A 12,302-nucleotide genomic window follows, 5' to 3' on the forward strand; every position below is an offset into this window, starting at 1 on the left:
AGTCGGTTTGTAGTGGCGCGCGCGAGAGAGTCTCGTATGTATAGAGAGAAGAAAGATGAACATTTGCTCTCTTTCTCGCTCTCTCACCGAGTACGTTGTGTGTACGTGTTGTTGTTTTGTTTTTTTTATTCGCTTTCTCTCTGCACTCTTTTATTTTTTTGTCTCTTCCGTTCTACAAATTGTGTATGTTTGTCGCTGTTGCTGCTGCTGCCGCCGCCTTTTCAACTCTCTTTTTCTTTCTTCGCTGACATACGGCTCTCTGTTATTTTTTTTTCTCTCCTCTGATTCCACTATATATCGCCTTTACGTAGCTCTTTTGTAGGTATCTATTGATATATTTTGTTATCTCTATCTCGCTCACTTACTCATTCCATCTCTTTCATTCGCGTTGTTGTTGCCGCCGCTGCCGTTGTAAACTAACGTATTCTTTATCATTTTGCGTTCATGTGTAACAGTGGCACATACACCTTTAATCCGAAAGAATTTTTACAATTTTCCCCAAAACACCGCTGAAATTGGCCAAAATTGCGGAAAACTCGTTGTAAATTGCTTGCGTCACATATTTGAAAATGATTCAGCCACAAATCCCCTTGAAAAACGCAGCGCACAACCGATTGACCGGCGAACGCAAACCATCCGCAGCACTAAAGATACTCCACACAACATCGTAGCGTAGTTGCTGTCGATCTGGGGTCGCCTATAGAAATAATGGTGTGTGTGGCGGTACGATTTTGCTTATTCGTCGTGTAGTAAAATTGTAGATTTTAGTATCGTATCACTTCTTGTGCTGTTAACATCGTCCGTTAACGGCGGCAGTTGGCGGTGAATATCAAGCGCATTGGAGATGAAAATACGTATTTTAGAGAGCCGTGTCCACAGTGCTCAGTACAAAATGTGTTGATATTTAAACAACAGGGGCGAATAAAAAAACACACACACACACACGAAAAGAAGAAAAGAAAATATTAAATACAAAGTGCCACTTTATCTTTGCAATGTAAATATTTGAAAAAATAAAAAAAAAAATTAATAGAAAAAAAGAAGAAAAAAAACGGAAAATTTTATTCGCAAAGTGCTATTGAAAATTTTCCAAAGTGTTGATATATTCTAGAACAGTAAAAACACCGTTTAATTCTGTTTGTTTGCCGACATTGGACAAATTGATTAATTGCAAAGAAAAAAAAAAACGAACAATATTTCAAAAATTTTCTAAACTGTTACATTCAGACCAAATGCACGGCCGCTGCCGAAAATCATCCCCCCAGTGAAATATGAGTTTGAATCGCGACAAGAAAAAAAATCGGTTGGTTCGTCTAAAACTAAGCAAAATTGATACCCTGTTAAGGGTATCATACAAATGTTCCGCATAAAGCTCCAACGTAAATTCATCAACCAGGTTAATATCACCTGTGAATTTTTCGTCTTTTTTTAAAGTTCATTTTGACGCTCAGAATATTCGGCAGTTAAATGAAAATAAATATAAAAAAGAGTTTCATGCATCCTTTCTGCAGTGCAGTTTGAGAAAAGCAGTTATTTTCATGAAAAGAAATCATATTTCATCATTCAAGGATCCTCCAGCTAAGTCAGTTGACTCAGGTGCATCGGCAACAATTCAAACTCAACGAGCGACAACTTCTTTCCCCAGATTTTTTTTTATTATCATTGTGATCCGAGAAAATATTATATTTAAATAGAAATCACATCCGGAAGGCTTTTTAAAGTATCTGAAGAGAGTTCGGTTACCGGTTACCGTTTTTCGTTGAAGAGAGAGAATCCTTGCACTCAGTAAAAAAAAATACAACTCGTAAAAGCCATTTAGATCGTGTGTTTGCATTAAAAACTGACTATCCGAAGAACGTTTTGTTTAGTAAATCTTTCCTCGAATTCTGAACTAGTGCTAATTTGCACGGAAAGAAATTTAAACTGTTTCTTCAAAGTTAAAAACGATCTTTTCTGTGTGAACGTGATGAGGAAATAATTGTGAACGGAAAAATATTGCGTGGAAAATCGGAAATAACGTGAAAATGAGGATTAAATGTGAATGTGTGCGATCGAATTAAAAACTGAAACTGAAACGAAGAAGAAGAATTTTTTTAAACGAAAGTAAAAAAGAAGAAAATTTTAACACACGAAAGAGTTTTTCCAAAACTTGAAGAAAAAAAAAAGCAACAACAAGAAACAACAATCGATTGCTCTGTGAAGTGGTTGAAAACGATTCGAAAAAAAAAATCGATAAACGAAAAGAAGAAAACAAAAAGTTTCATATGCAAAACATAAGTGAGAATATTGTTCGTGCAAGCTTCATTGGCATTGGTGTACATGGGACAATAACCGAATGTGACGTTACATACAGAGCAAATGGGTACAATGAGGCCAATTAAATACGATGTAAGTGTTCAATTTTCAATTTAATTTATTTATTGAAGCAAAAAACGAAAGAAAAGAAGACACACACACACACACGCAAAATGAAGCATATTGCATCAAAATGTGTAAGAAATCTATTGATTCGATTCGTCTTATCGCTGTCATTACCACCGCCACCGTCGCTGCCGACACCACCGTATGCTGCTGTGCCGGACTTGCAATAACCGGTCCATTCTCGGTGTTGTTATGTTTGTGCGGAAATTAAAGAAAAATCAGCCACATTTTTTTTTCCATTTCAGTTCGATTTTCAAGTAAGGCAGAAGCATTGAAGCTCCAACAAAACAAAAATTCTCCCACATTCCTTAAGTGAGCTGGGGAGAGCTTGAAATCGAATTGATGGGAAAATGAGGCGAACGAAATATGAATGTGTCTGGTGGTGTGTGGTGTGTTGATTATAGATGTAGTTTTGTTATTTGTTACCATTATTTATTTGCTAGATATTGTTCTACACAAACGACGTGTGGTGTGTATCTCACGAACGCATGTGTTTTTACACACAATTTGTTTTAGTGTGTCACTCAATAATTGACCTGTAAATTATTTGTTCTCCTCTCATGATCATAAATTTAAAACATCTATCTTCACTACTAGTTCGGTATTACAGTGGAATGTTATAGTTTCGTAACGAGAAATGCGCAAATTATACGATAAAATGTGGAACACTGCCATTTGACTCCCAAATACGTAATATGCAATTGATGATTTGTCGCTGTCGGCCGCTTGAATGTATGACGATGGCATTATAAGCATTGGCAGTGTATACACATAGCATAGCGGGCTACCTCATTCCGACTGATTTCGCTGAGAAGAGACCTTTGTCGCAGCACACACAAATTCCACATATGAAACTCGAGAGAGCGAAAAAACATAGAACCGACGCTCGTTCCATAGAAAAATTAAGGCCAACGACACCTTATCATCCGTATATTATCTGAAGAGTTTTGTGATATTTCTTTGCATTCGGAATTCCATCAGCCAAGTGAATGCAACATATACACACTCTCTCTCTATTCCACTCTCACTTAGCATAGAAGAACAAGCGAGAGACAGACGAGAAAAAATAGTTCTTTTTCGGTGCGTTATCCTGTTTGTGCGTGTTATTGGTGTGAACGTGCACGCTGATTTGCAATTTGAAACCACCGACTGTTGGGCGCGGGTGCGTGCGCGCTCTCTCACCCGTTAGACGATGATGATGAGTAATAATGAGAAATTTTCGTAGGAAATAAACAGATCAGCACTTTCTCATGAGACATAAAATCATTATCTCGCATAGAAGTGTTTCGTTTAAGTAAACATCCATTTCATTTCCAATGTTTATTTATATGTCGTCTGCTCTTTTTCTCACTCTCTCTCTCTCTCTCACGCGAGCGTTTCGTTTGGATCTCTGTCGAATGGTGATGATTCGCCCGTCGGTCGATCTATCCCGTGCACAATCCCATACTTAATTAAAAGTCAGACATACAAAGTTACTAATTAAAGCAATGAGCATAAGCAATAAGCACCAACCACGTACTAACAATGTTCGTTCACACTCTTTTTTTTATTGCGGTGGTGCGATAATTAAATTAAACTGATGTTAAAGCCTGATGTGTGCGTATATGAGCTTATGAGCGCTCGCGCGCGCACACGTTCGCAACATATTCACGCTGTTGGAAGATGAATGTTTTGTGACGCGTAAGAGAGAGCGTATTTTTTCGAGTAGGTTACCACATATAGCATATCAAACACACACACACTCCCATCATCAGAATGCAGTGGGATCGAATGGAAAAAAAAAACATAGGAAAAACAACAACAGTAACAACGTCGACGACGACTACGACGAGCAAATAAATCATAATTGCATGGGAACATCGATAACATGCCCTCTATGCCTATATGCCCTATGCTGAAGTGATTGCAGTATTTTAAAATCGCCCCGCAGGCCCAATAAAGTAATTGAATTCTTTAAATTCAAGCAGCAATTGCCAATTACAACGTTGTTGTTGGTTTTTTTTTTCGACGCTGTTGTCGTTCACCTGAGAGACCAAGATAAACAGAGAGAGAGAGAGAGAGAATGAGAAAAAGTGCCACCATAGAGAGACATAACGACTCGATATACCGACGGCGTGTGTTCACTTTATCATCACATGGCAAATGGTTGAATGTTCGCTATCGATAGTTTTCAATATGGAGTGAAAAGCTTCGTGCGCCCGCGTTCACTTCGGATTTTATCCATTGGAACACACTGTCCAAATGACCTTTGTTTAACGGTAGAAAATCCGTCGGTTCAGCGACGTTCATCGCATTTCATCGTTTATTGTTTGCGACCAAACTGAAATAAAAAAAAAACAAAACAACTAAAAATATACACTGCCGTGTGTGTCTCAGCAGCGTGCATACATTTAATCTACCCCGAACAACGGCGATGACGATGATGATGATGATGATGACGAAACAAACAGAATGCATGTATCGACCGTTATAAAGCCTATGAACGCCGGTTCTGTATCGATTTCTAGCAGCCTTTCCTTCTCATATCAATCGGCCACCGCATACCGTTTATTGTTTTTTTTTGCCGTCATTCCAAGTTTTGGTTTTCCTTTGTGGTGGACTTTGAATTTGCACAATAATGCTGGTCACTTGCATTATTTCACATAAGTAGCAACCACTCACACCCTCCGCTCCCGGATATGGTTACATTGGAAAATCCAACGTCGTTGTCGGCGGCGCTTTCCGTGAATTGTTGAAGTTAATCAATCGTCAGGCCAAATCACATAGCGCTTTATTTTGTGCTCTTCGGTCGCTCACAGTGTATGTATGGGTATATGGTTCACCATGGAGATGTGGTGTTTGGTTGCATTTAAGCTTGTTAAAAAAATGCATGCATGTGTGAAACAAAATACCCCATGCCAAACACAAATCAAGGCCTTTTTTTTTGCATTTTTCAACAATCGATTTTCGAAATTATTCACTTTTCGACGAACGACGACGTTTTGAAACGCGCTCTCGGTTTTTCCCCCTGTAACCTATTTTTCCTATATCGATTTTAAAAAGCGGCATTTTTCATTTTGTCAATATATGATTGTACACTATGCTTAAACCACTTTGGATTCCAACAATACAGACTCACTCACACGCTTTTCCACTTCGAAGGAAACGCAATATCCGTCACCCAATCGAACAAATAGTGTCGATGCGGATAAATTATCATACAAAATCCATACGTGCACGGTTGTTCGTTGTACGTTTCATTTTTGATATAGAAATCCATATGAATCCAACGGAATTTTTCGATGAAATAGCATGAATTCAATATTTTGACTTATGCATCTCAATTTACCTGCATATTGAGAATTACCTCTTGACGATTCAATCAGCAATTGGAACGTCAAAAAAGGGGCGATGAGAGGAAACTTAAATTGATTTCTATATGGACCGGCGAGGATTCAGTATACAATTCGATAATCGCATTTTTGTCATGTCATTCTAAATATGCAACTCATTTGATGGTAGCAAATGCTCGAAATGGAATCAATTTCAACAACAAATCAGTTTATTGCTTGAAATGAAATTCGAAAAATTTCATTCGCTTTTGATGATGATGACGATGAGAGAGGAGAGATCAATCTTGAGATTTCCAAAAAAATTGGGAATATCAAGATGGAAAAGACGTGCAACATTCATTTATCAATTGATTGAATACTTAAAAATATTTGGCTATTTGACGGTGCTGTTCGAAGTATTCTTCTTAAGTCAAAACGATGAAGAGAAAAACAATTAAGTTGTTGATTTGTTTGAAATTTGGCTTATTCTGTCAAAAATGTTAATAAAAGGCATGAAAAATGTGTAAACATTGTTTGGAAAAATGCATTTGTTTGGATATGCAATCGTTCGGATCGTGTCAATTGTTTGGCGAATACTATCCAAATGAATGATTTGCTTGAGTGTATTCAATCGTGTGATTTATCACCAAAACACGATCTATGAAATTCTCGAGTGTATTACATAAAAAGGCTGTGATGTACTCAGAAACAGTTAATATTGATCGTCGCGACGTTCATCCGCTCGGAGGCATCGAAAGGCGCCTCCAAAGTCCCTCTCTCCGATACGTCGTTTCACTGACAAATCACTGAATAGAGTTCACGAAGCGAGGCATTTCTAGGCTCACTCTATCCCTCTCTCTCTCTCTCTCTCTCTCTCGGAAAAAAATAAAATATGCAAGTTATTTTTATGTGCTGTTTACAGATTTTCAGATTCTTTCTCGTAAATTATTATTTACCGAAGTTGTCATCATTGGTGTTCGGTTGTGCAATGAGGTATTTTCCTCTGTGTTTCAATATCGACAAACCAAATGTCGTCTCTATTGAACAAAAGGGCGACACAAAACTCTTGGTCCGGTATTTGGCCGGAGGGCGAAGTGTCTCCGTTTGCCTTTCGGCTTCGTGAAATTAAAGTATCTCTCGCTCGAAAGAAAGACAGAAAGAAAAAAAATATTTATTATGCAGCACGATTGTATAATTAGTGCCTCTTTTCTGGAAATGAGCATCGATGTGATGTGACCATTCTTCGAATTTACTTAGCGGCATCGGTGTTCTGCTAAATAAAAACCTCGACTCCCAGCATATTTGAAAATTTCTTAGAAAATTCTACGAGAAAAATCAAATACTCTCGAACATATTTTGGAAATGAGTGCGCGAGATCGCGTCGTTGGTCTTCTCCAAATATTTGATATTAAATAAACACTCGTGCGCGAGCACATCCAATTGACAATAAGTTTTAAGTAGAATTCAACGACGACGATGACGATGATGATGACGAGAAAAAAACGAGTACGGTTGAGTTGAAAAATCACTTCGATATTTTCGACCGAACATCGGCAACGTGCTATCTCAACACCAATTTTTATCGACTCGACAGATAGTGTGTGTTTACGCAAGTACATTGCTAATTGTTAATCAATTCCAATTTCTTGTGTGTTCAGCTTAAGATTTTCCGTCGCCAAAACCAGACGCACTGATACACACACTGTCGAGCGACACACAGCAAACGCACAAACTGGAATGTGATGGTACATCTCTCGCGCTCGTCGCAACTTGTTCGATGTGTGCACATACTTGCTCAGTGTCTTGCCACACTCACACATACACACTGAATGTGCATGTAATCAGCGGCAAATGTGAATTGCTCGTTTTTTCTCGATCTTCTTCTTCTTCTTCTTCTTGTCCCCATCAGATGTTGAACAGTTAGCATATTCTATGACTTGTTCACGAAAAGAGAAAAAAACAACAACACAGAAATGTGTACTCACTCCTGGTGCAAGTCCGAGAGTTTTGAAGATCTTTAACAACGCTTGTTTATAACTCTACTTTCAACACATTTACAAAACGTCAATTGACCTCCGGCGACTACATTTGTCGTAACAACTTGTTCGTTCTTCACTTCAAAACCGCGCGCGCACGTCCGCACACACACTCGCACTATTCGCGCAAAGAGAGGCGCACAACAACGCCGTGATTTATGACCGGTTGAGATTTTAAATCGACATTTTTACAACTTTCGAAAATCTCATTATTCTCCGCGCTTATTTGATCGACGGCGATGACGGCGACGACATCGACAGCGATCACAAAACAATTTCACACACAAACACACACAGCGCATTTCTTCTGGCGTCGGCGGACAATTCTTTTCTTCCTGATTTAATTGAATTGGAGTTTTTCCCAAATTCGGCCCATCACCGAAAATCAAAAGGTGTCAGTGAACCGAAAACACGCCTATAAAACTCATGGAATTTCATATTAATGTCAACAATTCAATGGAGAGAGAAAAAAACATGCACACAATTCATTCGGTTCGTTTTTAGAAATGGGCTAATTTAGGCATTTATTTGTGAAACTCCTCCATGTTTGACGAGATGATTACATGCTTTTGTCGTGTCTTTAAATTTTTCATGTCAAATGGTATGCATATAGCATGGATTGTTCGAAGAGAGAAGAAAAGACACTGAATTGTAAGCTCAGGCTTAGAATTTTCAACATATTCGGACTTTGGCTACGTTTGAAGTTCCTAAACGATAGTTTTTTTCCCTCTCTATGGTTCCAATATGCCGTACTTCATTGCCTTATCGTCGATGAACACATGTGTAGGTTTCAAATTAATATGCAATCCACTTGTAATGGTTTTAATGCTATTGTTACACGCAATTGTTACTAAACTGATTCCAATTGTACACTTTTCACTTTGGATTCGGCCTCGACACGCCGTCAATCGAGGATTACGGAAAGCCAGACATCAATTGAGAACTGGACGATAATTGGAACGAGGATTAGTGAAAATTGACGATTTCTTTCTTTCTTGCGAATCAACAAATTTTTACGGAAGTCATCGGTCGACCAATGCTTAAAGTGTACACGATTTTCTCTCTTCATAATCCAAGTCTGTCTGATTCGAATTGTCCTTTAGAACAATTAAGTCATTTCAATGATATTTTTATAAATGGAATCAATGTTTTTAATAACGAAGAAAATGAAGAAAGAAAAAGAAATGAAAAAAATGAAGAAATGATAGAAAGAAAAGTAAAACAGAGGGAGTAAGAAATAAAACTGCCAAAAAAAATTAACTAGAAAAGGAAGAAAGTCGTATTTCAATTTCTGAGTGGTGCAGAAAAAAACCCACTGAAATTAAATTGTCACGAAACAAAATTTGCCATTTATATAATTGGCGTTTTCGTACTCTTATGTCTGTGTAGCGTGTACAAATAGGAATTATCATTAATTCCCCTCGATTTTATGTAATCCATTTATTTACACCTATGAAAATGACTATTCATTCGCGCTCATTTTGATTTATGGCGACAAGACCGACCATCATGTTCTTTGCCCTACGTTCTAATCGCAACGAATGACAACAGAATACGTAGCATAGACATTAAATCTCTCTTTATAACAACACCAAATATTGTTCTAAGGATTCTGCGGTGCTCATTTTTTGGTTGCGCGAATAAATTATAGCGGTAATATCTACAAAATGTGGTGTCAAAACCAGTGACCTAGATTTATATAGACTTGACATGTGTAAAATTTGATTGCATACGCAACATGAGTCATATGTTATATATGTTGGTATATGTTCTGTTTATAGTAGGAGCTATCGAATAAACACTTCGACTCAATCGAACGTGTCGAAGTATTACGTAAGTGACGATTGATATTTTCATTGCTTCTGTCGCTTCGCTCGTAACAGTACGGACAGCTTCACTGAACTAAAGCCATTAAATAAATAATAGTAATTAAATAATTAAAGGGACTTCTTGAAAGGAAAACAGAAGAAAATGAATAAATGGAAAGAAATTGAAAAAAAAAACCAGCATAACAAACCATTAACAACCAATGTAAAAAGAAAGCGAAAAAACGAGAGGCATTTACGGTCAATATCAGTTCGTAACACTTTGATTTGTATTCTCTTTTTTTTGTATTCTACCGATTGCACACTTGAAAATATTTCCCTTTATCGAACAATGTACTGACCAAATGAAAAAGAAAAATTGACGGCAAATAAATAATAATCGTAGACAGAGATAGAATGAAAGCCCTGTAAACCAATTCACATACAGACCGAACGAACGGCAATAGCAGAGAAAAAAAACCAAAACAAAACAAAGCAAAACAAAACAAAACAAAAAAAAATAACGTTGAAATTGATAAAATTCCTGAGCCTAATTGCCATTTGACTCTCTAGAAGTATTATGTATGATTTTTTTTTTCATACTAGACATAGATGTGCATATGCTTGCAGTCTGTGATGCGATGTGAGTGTGCGTATGTTTCTAGTAAAGCCAGTCACTTTGGCCCAATCGCTTTACCCGTATTATTTCTTTCTTTTCTATAATCTCCAGATTATTTCAATGTGCCAAATGTGTGCTATGTTCGTGTTTTCGTTTGCTCTCACTCGCTCGCTCGCTCGTTCGCTTCGATTAGCGTTCGTCGGTATATCGTGACATTGAGGAAGAAATGTGTTTGTGTGTGAGTGATGCAAACGGAATATTGCGCAAATGTAGCGTGGCAAATAGGGTTATTACTTAAAATTTCATGTAAACTCAATGCAATGCGAACAAACGTATTGACTCCTCTTGCTCTATGCAATTTGGACGCGTTCTCTCTCTCTATCTCTCTCGTTCTCTTCCGTTTCTCTGTTTGCATTGGCATACGAGACAAGATCTTAATTTTCCGCTTCGTACCACTCATATTTTGTTGGTGGTAATGAGAAATGGTAGTAGACGGATTGTTTTGCCTTTCATAATAAATTGATAGGATAAACAATATGAATGGGACGAATATGTGAACAAACGCAATGTGTGCGATCAAACGAATGGATAAATATAAGCGCAATGGCTGAAGTGGCTGAATCGGCTCTCTCTCTCTCTCTCGTTCCCAACTAACCACACTCTAACATATGCACGCAATTTCTATGGCAGTGTCTCAACGATGGCGATTACAGACAGTGTGTATGAGTTTTTTTTTTTTCGTTGTTGCCTTGATAATAATCATGGGACTAATTCCTGCATATTGATCAGTGCGTCGCACCGCAGATGTAGTAGTAATCATTCAAGCCGGCCTGGCTCTACTTCAACCCAATGAACACAAGATAAACGATAAATGAACAGAACAACAGAAAAAAAAGACGCAACTTAAATCGGAATTTACTTATCGCTCTCTCACTATACGCGCATTCTGCTTTAGTTTGTTTCACAAACAAATTGGCCGATTGGACTTCATAAATGTGAAGTTCACATTTATTCCAGTTTCATAAACACCATCTGCGTGGATGACGTTATTTTGCTTCTTTTTTTTGCTCTAATTTGAATCAAACTTTTACATTACTAAATTCTTGGAAAATTGGCAATGAAAAAATCTGTTATTCCAAAACAATATACTCAAAAGAATATTCAAGAAACGGTTCAAGGAATCAAAACAAAGACATAGACAGACACTGAACGTATCAAAAAAAAAAACTTCTGAAGAAAAAACAGAAACCTTCGCGTTGAAATCACAATTTCGGAAATTTACTAAACGACACTTAAGAGAGAAACATTCTGTTCTACTATGTACTATGATACGTGTGATGTGCGCGTGTCTGATAACATAATATCACAGTTTTTGGCCCTTTGTGTCAACACATCACGTTCACAGCCGTTCGAAGAATTGAACGTCACAGCGAGTGAATCACATGCATAACACCCACATGCGGTGGCTTGTGTTGTTATACAATAATATGCATGAACTCGACGTTGACCGCCTCTCATTCAATTGGACACTCATTACGGTCTGATAGCTGGAACAAAACAGCCATCCCGAGTTGATTAACAAAGGGATTTTGCCGTTGGACGAATAACTCAATGGAAGTTTTTGACTTTGAACGATTTGCCAAGAGTGTTTAAGTGGCATCAAGAATGGCAACATTTCTTTTGTTGTTGTTCGCTCATTCAAATACTATGTTCATACAATATGACGCATCAAAATCACTGTGTGTGTCTATGAATGAATAATCCGATCAAAACGAGAAAAAAAAGACTTGTTATTTATGACTAAAAAATTATAGATTATTTGCCGTAAAAATGTACGTTTGTGTAACGTAGAAAGAAAAGCGAAAAATGTCTCGATTTTTGGATTGAATAATTGCACGTATTTAATCTCGGTTCACATCAGATAATGAGTGATTCAACCGAAAATAAAAGGGAATTTCGTTTTCCAAAATTCATTCCGATGTGTTGGTTTGACTGATAAGCGACTGGACGTTCCACCGAAATCTTTTTTTCTCGTACTTTTTTTGACTGGGATGTGGTTTCAAGTGAAAATGTGCAATAGAATGCCGATTTCTTTCTTTCTGCCTTTTAT

At 37.5% G+C, this 12,302-nt stretch overlaps 1 protein-coding gene across 1 annotated transcript in view; it reads left to right on the forward strand.

Moving 5' to 3' along the window:
* The first annotated feature begins 749 nt into the window (after positions 1-749).
* Positions 750-12,302, forward strand: part of LOC129576095 (myb-like protein Q) — a 66,208-nt gene continuing 54,655 nt past the window's right edge. Inside the window, exon 1 of the mRNA XM_055460623.1 lies at positions 750-2,388. Coding sequence (XP_055316598.1) covers positions 2,387-2,388 — 2 coding nt within the window. The 5' untranslated portion in view covers positions 750-2,386. The remainder of the gene's footprint in view (positions 2,389-12,302) is intronic.

This window comes from Sitodiplosis mosellana, unplaced genomic scaffold, assembly GCF_009176505.1.
Source record: "Sitodiplosis mosellana isolate CC-2019 unplaced genomic scaffold, AAFC_SMos_1.0 Smas_scaffold_6170, whole genome shotgun sequence".
NCBI lineage: Eukaryota > Metazoa > Arthropoda > Insecta > Diptera > Cecidomyiidae > Sitodiplosis > Sitodiplosis mosellana.